This window comes from Channa argus, chromosome 11 (genome assembly GCF_033026475.1).
Source record: "Channa argus isolate prfri chromosome 11, Channa argus male v1.0, whole genome shotgun sequence".
NCBI lineage: Eukaryota > Metazoa > Chordata > Actinopteri > Anabantiformes > Channidae > Channa > Channa argus.
In genome coordinates this window covers 22,048,153-22,063,243 of record NC_090207.1, presented here as the reverse complement: position 1 = coordinate 22,063,243, position 15,091 = coordinate 22,048,153, and the positions used below count along the sequence as shown (strand labels likewise).

The following is a 15,091-nucleotide window of genomic DNA, read 5'->3' as shown; positions in this document are numbered from 1 at the left end:
ATAAGGATTGACCCCGAGTCACCTTTCACAGGCTGAGCTTATGCCACTCTGTGTACATCACACGGCAAGTAACACGATTGGAGGCCGAAGCCAGTACATAAGCGTCTTAAAGTCCAGTGTCACTGATGGCTCCTAGAGGCTTCGGAGCTAGAAGTGGTTACGATCATCTCACATTCGAAAAGCATCAGCTTCTCTCTAGACTTCCTCAATATGGTTTCTGATAATATCAATTTTGTTTTATGGTCTCAATCACCTAATTCAGTCCTGTAATAAGAATACTGGCAATTTGAGATATATTTGACATTATTCCGATATAAATTTCAGTTTTCACAAGTCACAAATTTCAGTGTTATTGAATGTGTACTCTACAGTGTAAACATGCACTGTACATATACATTCTTACCTGTTTTTGTACATTTGCATACATATCCTGAAGGACTGCATATGAACTGTAATTTTCTGTCATGTGAAAACCCCCTTTCTGCTTGTTCCTGTAACAAATTCTGCATCAAATTGAAGACAGTGGTGAGACACAGATATGTTAAAGTAATGACTAACTAATGAAGACAGGCTCCTGATATTGCTAACAGAATCTTTAATTTTTATTAGTGATGGTCTAAAAACATTATCTTTTAGGACGCCATGGCACAACCAAAAGGCTTATGGACATATGCATGTAGCTTTGTCTTTTGTCACCCCTCTTTAGCCTCACCTCTGTTGACCAGAGCTCTTCTGTTCCAGCTGCCTCCCCACCTCGTCTCATGGCACATAAAAGCCGACTCCACGGACAGCTGCTGTCACATTCCCTGCCCCCCTCCTGCTGAAAGGTAGACCTTTATTCAGCCGCTCAAGACACAACAACAACAACTCCTCGCCCATCACCACCAGAGCTGAGTTGACGTTTTTCTAGGGTCCAGGCTGAAACTTGACATTTGAGCTATGCTTGCATTTGGGCCCCGTTAGGTCTTTACTTAGCTCAGTGGTTGAGACAGCTGTACCACTGCTATCTTTGACTATCCTGAACAATTGTTTATGACGTTGTGCTTCCCAGGAGCAGGTGTAGTTTCTGAACACTCAGCAGGTTCTTTGGGATTTCTCCTACTATTTGTCACCCTCCTTTGGGTAACCATTTCTTTAAGCTTTTAATCGCTGGCAATAGGATCTCTCCTGCTGCTGCACTCAGAATGCTAAAATATCGCATAAAATATAACTGCACCCGTCATTCATCAGGGCCAGTCCAAATCCTGTGAAGGGTATAGGTAAATTCATGGAGAAAGGGGGATGGTAACCTGCACACCATAACTTATTTACACATTATATTTATGCTACACACTGACTCCTTTGTGTTTCAAGAATTAATTCTGACAACCAGAAATTCCACTCAACACAGGCAAGAAACAGAATGTAAAAAGTGACAACGATCTTTGGGAAGACATAAAACTTACTAATAAGGGTTAACACTTAATCTCTGGGGAACTTATCAATGTGCAACACATAGCACAGTAGTGCACGGTAAAAATATGCTTATGCTTATAGGAACAACTAATGCCAGGCTCATTGCCCGAAGTGCCACTATCTTTAGTGACTTCATTAAAATATGTGGGGGAGGGGGGCTAATTGTGCGAAGCAGGGTAAACCCACAGGCAAGAAGAGGCTTTAACCTGCCACAGTAGAGTTGATATAAACATATGCATGTCAAACAACTTCTGTGGCCACAAACTTGGAGAAGAATAACATGAACTTTTGCAGGTGTTTGTGCAGTATCTGTCGTCTTAAATGCAGCACGCTGCTAATCATTTAGGCCATGGCAAAAACTTAAGGCAGATTAAAACGTCTAGAGAGGTGGATGTAGCTGGGAGGAAAAATGTGAACTGATGCAAGCCGACATTTTCACAAAGCACATGCCAGAGAAGAAGGTACAAGATCAGAATGTAAATTGAATTAAGGAGTACAGTGAGTACAAAGCTGGGTATGGCCCTGTATAAAGATCGATAACACAAACTAATTCATATTCACAGATTATCCTGCATGATATTCAGCAATGCTAACAACCAGTGTGCTCCTGGGAATAAGAAGTACATTATAACTGCTGTAATTTTACATTTCTGTGGGTAATGTGAGACTGAATAAGAGTTGCTACCAGACAAAGAAGGAAGGGGAAATGTCTTAAGCTACTCAGGTGAGTAGATGTTTCACTGGAACTGTACTGTCATCCATGTGGAGACACATTCACACGGTATACATTACACAACACACAGCTGGACACAGCACCCTGAGTAATGCAGTTTGTAGCAAGATATATTCCCCAACACCATGGATATGGATACAGAACATCAGCATTTTCACATCTGTGCATTTCAGCATTTCTTTCAGACTGTAAGGAAACATATAACAGGAATTACAAATTAGGGGCATTAGGTGTCTATAAACATGGTGGACCTTCTGTTAATGGAAAACTATTAAGACCATTTGAAGGATCGGCTAGATTTATGTGGGTAGCTAATTGTTCCACAGAGGTTTAATCAGGAGTTTGCCAATTATTCACACTGCTGAAAATACGCATGATGGTAATAGTAATGGAAACAGGGTTCTGTGAAACAAACTGTTAGAATAACAAAGTCCCTTCATGTCAGTTCTGATCAAATGGTCTTAGGGTGCTGATCTAACTGAGCACAACCAGGTCACAGAATTAGATCACTGCCGTGTGTAGGTCGGATTAAGATCCTAATTTGGAGTAAAGAGGCACTGTTGTAAATGTGCAGCGAAACCGTGGTGCCCCTCGTACATACACCAAAAGTTTCTTTCTTAGTTCTACTATTTCACCAAAAAGGGCAAGTTCTGGGTTCTAGTCCATGTCTTAAGATGGATCATTTTACTCAGTTTCCCCTCAGTTCAGTTTTACTTTTTTGAGATAAATGAGCAGGGTTTCTACATATACATTTAAATATTGTGAGCTGCTGTAGTTACTATATGCATGTCACTGATGATAATGCATCCAGATGATGTTTGAGTAAGAGGTGAAGAATTCTCAGCTCATATATAACATATAACCTTTGTTTATAAAATCAAAGGTAGAGCAACTATGACTTCATCTGCCATACACTCACTAAAACTGCAGGCTTTTCAGCAAAACTTGGGGCCAAAGAAAATATTGTAGCAGGGGAAATCCATAGCTCAGGATGGGCTAGCTGCTTTCCACCATAATGTTCAGAGTCATATCTGTGTCACAGATGTGGTCAACAACTTCCTTCCAAAGAATCAAGAGTATGAACTTATTATACATTTTTATGTTGTCTGTCAAATTATGTAATAAAAATAGCAGAGCTGTGTAAGTAGGTCTATTTTATTGATTTGAAAGAAAAAGCTAGATAAAACATTTTAAAATGATTAAATTAAAAACACTTAAAGTATTAAAATGTGGAATGTATATAAAGAAATAGGTAAAAACTGACTCCACATTCAGACTGAAAAATGTGTCCTCCAACATTTCAAAACTAGCTCTAAACCTTCTTTCGATTTCTCTTTACATGACTCAGACACTAGATTCAGTGGAAGTGGACCTGGAACCCACAGGGAATTGTGAGTCCGGAATATATTTGTCTACTAGAAATTCAACCTCATTTAAAATATTTTCAGCATCAAGCACAATGCCATTCGTTTGAAAAGACACTTTACACAAGTATATTTTTTTGAATTGTGAAACATGGTGCCCCATCTATAAACTGCTTCATGGTGAAGTTTTACAGGAGTGTTATATAGCAGTAGTTTATCCTTTGTTGATCCATTTTATGTGTTTGGGTGCCAGTTGTTAAATCACAATTTCAGGTGTGAGGGGTTGTGACGTCTATCCTTTTCTGCCTTCTGCTTTGTATGGCCTGTTTTAAGTTTCCTGAGTCAGGGGCTGACGGGCAGAGTAGGAAAAGCCATCAGGAAATGGTGTGCACCTGTTTAATTGGATGTCAGTCAATTTAAGTGGCTCTTTCTCCACTTTTTTTTCTTCCACTGACATACATATTTAACCTTATTACATATAATTGACAATAAATAAAATTTAACCCATGTGATTCACTTCGTCACTGATTTTAAATCAGGTCAAATGATAAGGAGTTGATAATGGAGAGGGTGAAAGCTAAAGAGTTGAGGCTTGGGTCAAAAACACAGTGATTATGTAAATATATGGAACAGGGTTTGAATGCCTTTTGGAAAGCAAAGAATTTCTGATTTGATAAAGCTATAAAATTATAATCTTAAAAGAGCTGGTACTAAAGCCTATCCATATGTAATAGTAATACATGGGTTTTTCCAGGTCAATAAATATTAATATCAAACTGATGGCTATTCATAAACTGTCCAGAGAGATGTGAAATAATAGCATGCGGCAGATGTAGCAGGATAAGGTCACCTTTAAAGCAAAGTACAAAGAGAATGGGAAGAAGTCTAGCAGAATCATGCTTAACTGGAGACCATCAGATCCATGGCTTCAAAGACTAGTGTGACACACAGACATGCACACACTTTGACAGATATATTAGGAAATTTCAGCTTGAAATTTTTATTTAATTGGACTTGATCATTTTTTACTTGAATCAGCATTGACTGATTTTTTGTCCACTTGGTGACAGCAAAAAAAAAAAGACCCAATCTGACACATTATCACTTTTCAAGTTGCAGTAGCTAAGCTGGATATGGCACTGCGTCTCAACCTTTTCCAAATCCCTACTCGCAGTACTGCAACAAAACACATCCCTGTGTGAGTAAGACAGTGTCAGATAGGGCCAGTACAAAAAACAAAAAAGAAACACTAGTGCCCATGTGTGGTGGGCCACAAATTTAGAAGCCATAAAACATTTTTGGCTTTTGTGCCATGGGAGGAACTTTCAGACTTTAATGGTACAACATGTGTTTTCAGACATTTCCCAACAAATGTGTTCAGATTTTTTTTGCTTTCATGTATCCTACAAATACTACTATTATATGTGTAAAAATAACAGGAAACTTGGTACCTATCACATGGCTTGAAGACAAAAATCTAGATTGTTCTACTGTAGCTCAGTGGTTAACTGATTGGTGGCTTTTTTTGCTGTGTCCACTCATCTCCACACACTTGAGAAGACAGCAAATAAGCCGAAGGCCTGTGCTTTTAATGTGCCCGTCTTCCTCTGCATCTCCTATTCTGCTAGACTCTTGTAAACACTAGGAACCACAGCTTGCTACAGATGTCTTGATCTCAAAAAGACACTCTAGTGGTGTTAGGACACAGAGCTCTGGTTCTACTTATTACCAGTCATGGTCTCCTTCTGCAAAAACAACATGAAGGGAAACAGGATGGAGACACCCATGGAGGGAAAGGCTGGAGGTTGGAATTAATCCCACATGTTCGCTAAGAGATGAATTTCCAGGCGGGGGATCTTATTCGGCTGGTGGGAGGCTGGTGGAGTACAGCAAAATCTGAGTGCACCTCACTACACTTTCCTGCACTTTTCACCTACACATTGCTGTGCACTGTGTCCACATGGATCCATTTAGCTCAACTATCGAATCACAAGGCACAATTTACTTTTTTGGCAAGCACGAGAGCTCCACAAAGTCACCGCTTCACAAAAACCAACGGGACTTAAAATAGACCTAGAGAAAGAATCGCAAGCTGCTGTGGGAAACAAAATACGTCTAGATGCTTCTGTAACTCCATTGATCTGGAGTAGAAAAAACACACTTGGACAAATTTAACACATTTACTGCTTCCTTATCAAGGCATATTCAATGTCTTAATCCTGCATATTACAAAGAGTGCACTAGCTGAAAACACACGTTTAGAGCTTGGCAAAAAGAGGACAGGATAATTTTAGAAACCACTGATTTCTATTAAAGCTCAACACGTGCTAGGAAATCAAATCCTTCTAACATGATTCACACTTTAGGTTCTTTATCACCTGCTATTACACATTAGGTTTTCATGCTTGAATTTGTTTATTATTACTCATTAAACAATGATCCCATTCTTCTAAAGACATATGGTCATATGCAAATGGGTTTTAATGGAAATTAGGTGTCTGTTACAACCATTTTCATGTAAATAGCAACAGAAATGCAGCACATTCATTCACTACAGTACTTTGCCATTTGAGATTCTCTTAACCGTCCATAAAAATGCACGTTAGGTTAATCGGTGAATAGGAGTGAATGTGAGTGTGAATGGTTGTCTGTCTCCGTGTGGCCCTGCGATAGAATGGCAATCTGTCCAGGGTAAACCAGGATAGGCTCCAGCCCCCCAACAACCCACAAAGGATAAGTGGTGACAGATAATGGATGGATGGATGGATTCTCTTAACACACCTGTAAGTTAACCACAGAATCATAGACAAGCTTATTACCCAATTAATACGACCTTAAGCTTCATTTAATTTGAACTAGGCCCCAGTTTATGTTTGTGTGGCATATAGTGCAGTCAAGTGCTTTGACCAACCATGCACGGTGGAGTGCCACAGAAGAGGATCTGTGAGCATCATCTTAACCTAGTTGTTGAGCAGTGACAAGTAGGCAGGGATGGAATGAGATTAAATGACTTGGCCTTTTATTCTCCAGACCTCTTTTACTCATTGATGCCGATGGAGGAAGGCCACTCCGACTGTCCAGAAGCTCTGCCAACAGCCTGCTGCTCAGGCATACTTGGACCTTGATGGAGGGAAGACAAGGGACTAACTCAGGGCAATTTTTTCCTTTCAGTATAACTTTGCATTTGTCTCACATGAGCTGTGAGGACGAGGGATAATGGATCATTAAAAGTGACCACAGAAGTCATTTTATTATTGAGATAACAATAATCGACAAATTAAATTAACTACCTAATTTTCTGTTGTCCCCACAGGGGTCGTTATACCCCCTTTATTAGACTCTGAACTTCCCACTTAAAACTCAACAACAATACTTTGAGAAAGTCCAACAGCTGGACATACCTTGCCGCGACAGGGAAGCTATTATATGGCCGTACTGTGGACACTGTGGATGTATTAGCTGTTTGTATTAGCTAGTAATGGTTTACCTTCAGTTAAAACAAGCCTGTCCCTTTAGAACCACATTTCCTTGGAGCATTTTTAGAACAAGACATCTGTGTGACAATCTAATTTGATCCTATTACCGTGAAACAGCTCAAATATAAGAGCACTTGAGTCTTGTTACTAGTAGTCCAGCGGGAGTAACAGTAACAAGTTCTCTTCCTTTCTACGATTCCAATGAGATTTGGGGCCTGATGTAAGTCATTATCAAAATATGAACAGATACAAAATTATCTGTGATTAATATAATGCTGAACCATTACACTAGAGCAACATATACAAATCTAGGTTTTTATCCAAGGATCCGAGGGATCATCATATGGATCTGCTGCACTGAACTCTTTTAATTAAGGATTCCCTGGAATTGTCTCAAACATCTGAGCCCCCATAGCCACAGTATAGAACATCTGGTCTATATTTGTAGCATATCCATAATAACTAGTAATAAGGTTCTATATCATGGAAAATGCATGATGCTAATACATAAAAAAAAAAATTACAATCTGCCTACAATCTGGCATCAAATTAAGTTTTGCTTCCAAAACAAAGACGTCTTTTACAGTTAACATATTCTGTCAGTCTAATTGTACTGTGATTTTAGAAAATGGAAACTACCACAACATGCAGCTGGCGTATGAGAGTTGAGGTTGTGAAGCTGTCGGGGCTGGGAATTGGTCAATCTGTGATCATATCATAGGTTGGAAACATGCCTTGTGGTAAACCATAAGCCACCATAAGAATAGAAATTGACCACAAACCACCACTCAGACAAATAAAGATATGCTGTCACAATTTTGCAATCAGACCACAATGTAAAAGAAAGCTTTTATGTCACAAAATGCATTTTCTGCCTTAACTCAAAGTGAATTAGGGTCCCTTCTCCAGTCATAACTGCCTGTCACCTTAACTGCTTTCCAAGAGGAGAAGTGACACCATCCTGCAATTGTCAGTCTCCATGCCCTCACTCTAAGGTGCTGAAGGATGAGGACCCAGAGAGGAAATTACTTTTTCATTTGTTAAAGCTAGCCATACTGCACCAACCAGCTTTGGTATTATCCTCAGTGTAAAAAATATATAGAACAATTAATCTCTACAAGCCAGGAGACTACGCCACATGGATAGGCCAAAGAAATATTTTGTTCTTGGCGAGCTTGGCCTCATCAAAAGTGATCTTATTTTATTTTATGTGTGATATGAGGATAGGGTAGCTCCACATCCACCTCTGCTGAAGGACTGAAACCCAACGCTGCAGAGAGTGAGGACAGAATATTTCAGGCAATATTTGAAACCATGTGATGGGTTGCACGATGAATACTGCAGAACTTGCCTTAATATGGGCATTCGATTTCTGTATATATTACTTGGAGGTTAAAGTTGCCCTGTTGCCTTTTTAGTGTGCTGTACATGAATGTCACGTCAGGGAGGCTGAGCTTCCCTAGTTTCTACATTTGATTGATGCTTGTTCATAGGCACAGACATTGAAAGAGTTATCAGAGCATTCTAATAACATGTCGACTGGCCCCAACCTGTTCCCCCCTCCCACTTTAAGCCTATTCAGGGCAGGATGGAACAAAGGTCCACTCTGGAGGATATAAATGGGTTCCCTAGCCACTTTATTCAGACTGAAGAAGCTGCTTAGATAAGTAGTAAAATGTTTCTAACCAAAAAGAAAGAAAGTCCAATTGACATGATTCAATCTTCGGATAACCAAACCCGGATAACGGAGAATCTTCACCGACATGTCAATTGGTAATTTCCCGCTTCTCATAAAATACTCCACTCTCACAACATATGAAACTTGGCAATAGATCCCCATTTATACATTTGAACAAACAAAGTAAACCCACATCAGTTCCACTGTCATATGAGCAATATTTAAAAATGGGTGTCCGAGATAGTCCGGCTCCCACACAGAGCATAAACGGGATGAGTTAAACCAACAATTCATTTAACTACAGTCAAATACAGAGCAACTCCAAGCCATGAATATTACACAGGAGGAAGGCAAACAGACTCTAATGGACACTAATACCAAGCAGTGAGGCACTATCGATTACAAGCTTGTTTACAACCTCAACAAAAAGACAACAGCAGCTCAGCGTGCATAATCATATGCAAATAACAGATTAGCATCAGTGCGCAAACATTCAATTGTGCTTTTGGACTTTCAGGTAATAAGACACAGAAAACCATGACGTTACACACTATGAAAGGTGAATACTTGCAGGGGGGCTGTTACCTCAGTGGCAGAACCAAGTGTGAGACCACAAACACCAGTGCACTTGCAAGACATCGAGTCCTTTGCATTCACAAATGATGTCATCATTGATTGATGATGAATTATTAAATAGGTAAAGCACAGAAATATGTGTCACCCAATGTTTAATATTGGATTTATAAGGCAAATAGACAAAAACAGACATTTTAAAGTTGTGCTTATACCTGCAGGCTACAGGTGAGGGGAGCTACAGAACTGTGCCTAAAGTTAGAGTTAGAAGAAAAACTAAATTGACAGGTTTACTGTTCATCTGGGTGCATTTCAGTCTCCATAAATATATATGTTACTAGACGAATGTTGCGCTTCTGCGTTAGCCTGCTACCAGACTTGCGAAAAAACCTAACTTCCTGTTACCATTTTTCTTTATTAACCAGTACATCGCTTGGCCGACTGTCCTCCCATTGTCTGAAATCAACTCCTGCATACCTTTACACATCTCAATATGAAAATCAAGAGTTGAGCAGCTACAACAAACAATGCATTCAGTAGGATCTGAATGAAGTCATTCAATGGATCTACACTGAAAAGCAGGAAACAGATGTGGAAGCTTAAGATTAGATTCCTGTCCAGCTCTGCTCTCAACATTATGGCACACTGGCTCTTAAAACCACCACCAACTAACTCACTTATAATTCACCTCCACACAGCAAAAACTAGTGGACAGATGTCTTCTCCATATGATCGATTAATAATTTCCACACATCTATTTGAGGGTATCCTAAAGTATGGAATCTTAGATGTCATAACAAAGGCTAATGGCCACGCTGAGCCTTTTGATTCAACAACAGGTTTTTCATTTAGCATGTGGTCCCGGGCAATGATGAAGCCATTGGGAGGAATTCATAAAAGGTAGCATAAAGCCTTTTTAGTGCAGCCGTACTGAGCTGAGACAAATTTAGACATAAAAGGAGCTCCAGTATAACAGAAATTCATTATAATGACAGATAAGGCTGCAATAATATTGGAGCAGTTTAACCATGACTGAAAGCTCAACTTATTATCAGTATTTTTTTTTTGCAATGTGTTGTGGTCATGCTATGAAGATATAGATATGTCTATACCAATGTGGTCCAATTCAATGTCTGTGGGAAACACAAACTGTCAAGTGTCAGTAAGCCAAACACAGTATCACACCCTGGACAATGTGTGTGTTGTCAGTGTGAGTGTGAGTGTGAGTGTGTCAGAGAGAGAGAGAGAGAGAGACAGACAGTGCTGGCCAAGGTCTCATCCTCCATTGCCCATAGGACTGCAAGTTGCCTGCTGGCAACCTTTACAAAAACTGTGCCTGGAAGTAAAAAAAAGAAATGGTGTCCCTGGCACTCTGCTGTCTGTGAGCAAATATGAGGGACTAGCAAAGTTGCTTAGTTTTAATCCCTATATTCCTCAAGGCTGTGGCTGCCAAACAACCTAAGTGAAATAGAAATTTAGAATTCTCCTACTTTTACACTTGTTGCATATTATCCAGTTTAGACAAAGGACGCTCAGATTACTGCTCCATGGCTGGTAATGTAAATGTGAGGTTTTGCACTCCAGCCAGAGACATGGCTAGACTGGGTTTACATAATGAACAGACTAGATGTGTGTTCGAGAATGATTAGGCATGGCCTAGTTTGGACATGCACAGCTCCCCTGGGGGTTCTATTATACGTGATTCAATCCTCTGGGCCTTTTACTGAATGAAGGAGCAACAGAGTCAAGTCTTAATCCTCAGCCTTGAACCATCTGCTAAAACATGCACCTTATAGTTTAAAGATGGCAGCAAGTTTCTGCAATTTATGAATTATATGACTTAACTACTGGCCTTACATCAAAACTAAATACATTCACTGCACAACAGGCCTTGTAAATCAGGCAATTTGTTTATGCAAAGCCATAGACAGTAGACCAAGGAGGGCAGGGATTGTAAAAGACACAATCCAACCTAGTACCACCCACAAACACCATATGTTTCCTTGAGTCTCAGTCACTAACCTTAGGCTGCAGGGTGCAGGTGAAGCATGTTCTGTCTTTTTGTATTTGTTCAGATGGGATTAGATCCATGAATAACTGGAGTACTTAACTTAAGTAGAAAATTTGTGTCTAAATTTGTAGTAATTCCTAGTTGTGCTTTTGCAGTGACTCATCTGCAGATCCAACTAAGACATATGGTCTTTGCACAATAAATAAACCAACCTACCCTCAGAGGGTGAGGAATCACATTCAGCAATTTTATTCTCTGATAAATAAATTGAGTCTACATACAAAAAAGATCAAATGATGTGTGTCTTCAGTGGTTCACCAAGAGTTAATGTAGATTTCGCTTATAATATATTCACCTGGGGCATTACACTAGAGAAGATGTGGGGATGATGCTTCAGACCAAAGACATCACTCTTTAAAATTATCTTGCTTAGCTACAGCATCATCTTCCACATTCTACAGATACATGCTACATGAGAAGAAATCTTTTAAACTTAAAAGATGACCCTGATGCTGGCTGTGTGACTATACAATCATCCTGATTACAGCTGGTCACCTGCTTGTCAGAAACACGCTTGACTTATCTGCTTTTGAGTGACTAAGGGCTTTGACCAGGGCAAACTTAATCTGAAGACACTGTCCCCAAAGCAACAATTAGTAGTAGATGCAATGAAACCTGGCTGGAGGCCACTGCAGAACTTCACTTTGGGAAGCCTTTGATTAGATGGACTGTATTTTCATGAATAGGTGGTGTGACACAGTAACTATACCAACCTAGTGTGCACGAATCCAACACAATAGCCTGCAGGACCAGTGCAACCGTTTTCACTGGATCAACAAATGCTTGCGGCATTTCTTCAATGGAAAGTAAGCATCTGCGGCCTAAGCGGAGGTCTCCTGCACAAGCACAGAGCTGGGAAACTGTCGTTGCCTTATTGGAAGTTTTCCTAGGAGTCTTTACAGCTGAATTGTGTTTCTGAAAGCTTGCATTAGGGCTGCCTTTTTACAACACAATCTCACACCCGCTGCCTGAATAAATCCACGTTGTGCTTGATATAACACTCAGTCTATAAAACCACTTAGTCCACCCAACTGCTTGGATGCATCTGAGCAAAGTTTGGGCTGCAATCCACTCACACGGTGTATGAAAATCCCCGGCATGCTACGAGGAGAATAAGAAGCGATGAAAACTTACGTGAAAACGAAAAATAAAGTGGTCGATCCCACAAGGAGCGTGGCAGCAGTGGACACTGGGATGTATTTGGTGGGCTTAAATCTCTTTCCAGCGCTGTTGGGCATTCTGTAATGTCCACATTCCTCAATTATTTATTCCGATTGGAGTCGCATGTAGAAAAAATATTCAATGTGCAATGTATGGGCCCGTCTATGTCTATGAAGGGTTAGCGCCGGTCCGTATTTGCTGTCACTGAAGCGGCATAGATCCTAAGATAGAGAGGCAGGAATAACATAAAGCTCACTGGAAGCCTGGAAATCCCACCCTTACAATCCAGCCCACTGGTGAGGTCACTGAAGCGCTTGAAAAGGTGGAGCCTCTCCGCAAACCCTGCGGTCTTCGTGAAAAAATAAAAATACAAACCATCGGCGTAAACGTTGTAGCGCCGTTTCATCGGATGCATATAGTCACTGTCAATAATCTTTACCTGCGAAAATGCAATGCAATGCAAATGCAATGTTACATTCCTCGAAAGTGTTAACCTGCTCGAAACATAATCATATGGATTACATCAATTTACCGTGTCTCAAACCAAACTCTGTGTAGTATCGGTGCACACATGGCAGACAGAGGCATATTTTAGAGTGTCTCTTAAAATCGGTATCTACATATGCCTGTTAGTCTAGTCTCAGGCATAAAGTTCTTATAAGTGTTAAATAATTATGCATAAATTAGGTGTTGGTTTATGCGGCTTCAAACTATAAATCAATTCTCATTAAACGGTGAACCCGCTGACATATTGCATGTTGAGTGGACTTTGCAGTGGTTCTGAACAGAGCAGAGTACTAATCTGGATTTAGAAACTAGAGCGCCCTCAAGTGACACATGTGGGAATATATGCGATTGGGAAAAAAAAAAGTATTTTGGCTTCTACAGGCCACCGTACTGTTTCTAGGAAGTGCCTAGATTAGCTTGGTATTTTTTGTGCAGAATATATTTTTTATTTCCAACTAAGAACCGCCACCACGTACATTTTGGAGACACAGAAAGGGTGGTTTGTATCACCTGCTGGAGTTTAGATTAAAAGCCCAACCCCATTTAGAGGAGGAAAGTCATACATTTGTGGGAGCGATAACGTCACTCCTCTTTAAAGGTGCAACATTTAAGCTGAGCTAATTAGCTAGCATTAGTTGGCATCAGCTGCTCGGAAGATGTCATACAGAAAAACTTTTAAACTCATTTGCGGGGTCGCTGGAGGTTCCGCGGCTCTTGTTTTCGCGGCTGCTGCTGCGGACTCCCGCGGGTACTTTGGAGAACAGCGCGGAGAGGCGGCCAGTCGGTGGTCGAGATTCACCGTTCTTCGAGCTGCGCAGCCGGCGTGGACACCTGCCAACCACACACCAGCTCCGGCCGGGCACGCCTGGGACTTCAACTGGGACAAGTACGTACGTCTACACGCGTTATCGGTTGAAAACTTTATTAATTGGACATAGTAAGTACGACAAATCCCCTGTTTGTTTTTTACTGTCACTTTCGTATGGATAACAACGTTAAGGCGTTACGTTTAATCTATGCAATATAACGTTATATAACCAACGCTACCAAATACACAACTAGTATAAAGTACATGTTCTGTACCTCCATTGAGAAATTAGCTCTGATGGGCGTTTTGGATGTACATACAACCTAAATGAAGATACATAAACAGTTGAGGTGTCTTGCTGTTTAATCTTGGTGCTACATTGGTAAAAAGACAGTCCTCTAAAAATGTGTTTATAAAATTGAGTTGTTGGTTTTTTCTCCCAAAAATATAACACTGATCATCATCCGAAGTCACAGTCGTCAATTCTGATTTGTAATCATGTTAACCTTGTTAAGTTAACCATGTTCGACAAAGCCACCTCTAATCTTAATATCACGTTGTCTGAATTATGTCTAGGAGGGACCCATCTGCACTGTCCAATGGGAAGAAGAAGGAGAAAGAGAAGGAAAGCACAACTGAAGACCCCAGCTCTGAGCGGGACAATGGCAAGCCAAAGGCCACTCGCAACATTCTCCTTATTAGACACTCTCAGTACAACCTGAGTGGGAACGGAGACAAGGAGAGGATCCTCACTCCATTAGGTAATGGCGGTTCTCCTTGTGTCTCTAGAAAGTTGCCCAGGCAGCCATTGAGATTGGCATTTCAGTCATTCAGGGCCTCTCAGCCACAACAGTTTGTGTTACGGTGACCACTATGTCTCCACTTCTAGGACGCGAGCAGGCTGAGTTGACTGGCCAGAGATTGGCAGCTCTGGGACTTAAATATGATGTTTTGATCCACTCCAGCATGGCCAGGGCCACAGAGACTGCACATATCATCAGCAAACACCTCCCAGGTAGTGGATAGATTGTACCTCTTCATACTGTAATTAATATATATATTTGAGTTATTTTGTATGTATGTCTTGTTTCTATTTCCACTTAAGCAACCTAAATTCTGCCCAGTAGCAAAAAAAACAAAAAAAACAGCTGCATTTTTCTAAATAGCATAAATGTGTATTAAAATCATTCTCCTTGCCGCATATTGTCACACGGTTCAGGAGTGGAGCCGGTCAGCTGTGATTTGCTGAGAGAGGGTGCACCTAT

The 15,091-nt window shown here is 40.5% G+C and overlaps 2 protein-coding genes across 6 annotated transcripts in view; one reads left to right on the top strand and one right to left on the bottom strand.

Moving 5' to 3' along the window:
- The window catches only part of zdhhc8b (zinc finger DHHC-type palmitoyltransferase 8b), a 56,191-nt gene extending 43,296 nt beyond the window's left edge, over window positions 1–12,895 (bottom strand). The window contains exon 1 of one of the 2 annotated variants that reach the window (XM_067522475.1): window positions 12,485–12,895. In XM_067522475.1, the coding sequence (XP_067378576.1) occupies window positions 12,485–12,588 (104 nt within the window). In that variant the 5' untranslated portion in view covers window positions 12,589–12,895. The remainder of the gene's footprint in view (window positions 1–12,484) is intronic. The other variant, XM_067522477.1, reaches the window with a different exon arrangement.
- Window positions 12,896–13,386: 491 nt separating this feature from the next.
- pgam5 (PGAM family member 5, serine/threonine protein phosphatase, mitochondrial) overlaps window positions 13,387–15,091 on the top strand; it is a 4,313-nt gene continuing 2,608 nt past the window's right edge. For 2 of the 4 annotated variants that reach the window (XM_067522485.1, XM_067522484.1), the window contains exons 1-4: window positions 13,387–13,904; window positions 14,403–14,587; window positions 14,716–14,841; window positions 15,046–15,091. The exon at window positions 15,046–15,091 is cut by the window's right edge and continues 43 nt beyond it. In XM_067522485.1, the coding sequence (XP_067378586.1) occupies window positions 13,675–13,904; window positions 14,403–14,587; window positions 14,716–14,841; window positions 15,046–15,091 (587 nt within the window). In that variant the 5' untranslated portion in view covers window positions 13,387–13,674. Of the gene's footprint in view, window positions 13,905–14,402; window positions 14,588–14,715; window positions 14,844–15,041 lie in introns of all 4 variants that reach the window. The other 2 variants (XM_067522482.1, XM_067522481.1) reach the window with 1 other exon arrangement.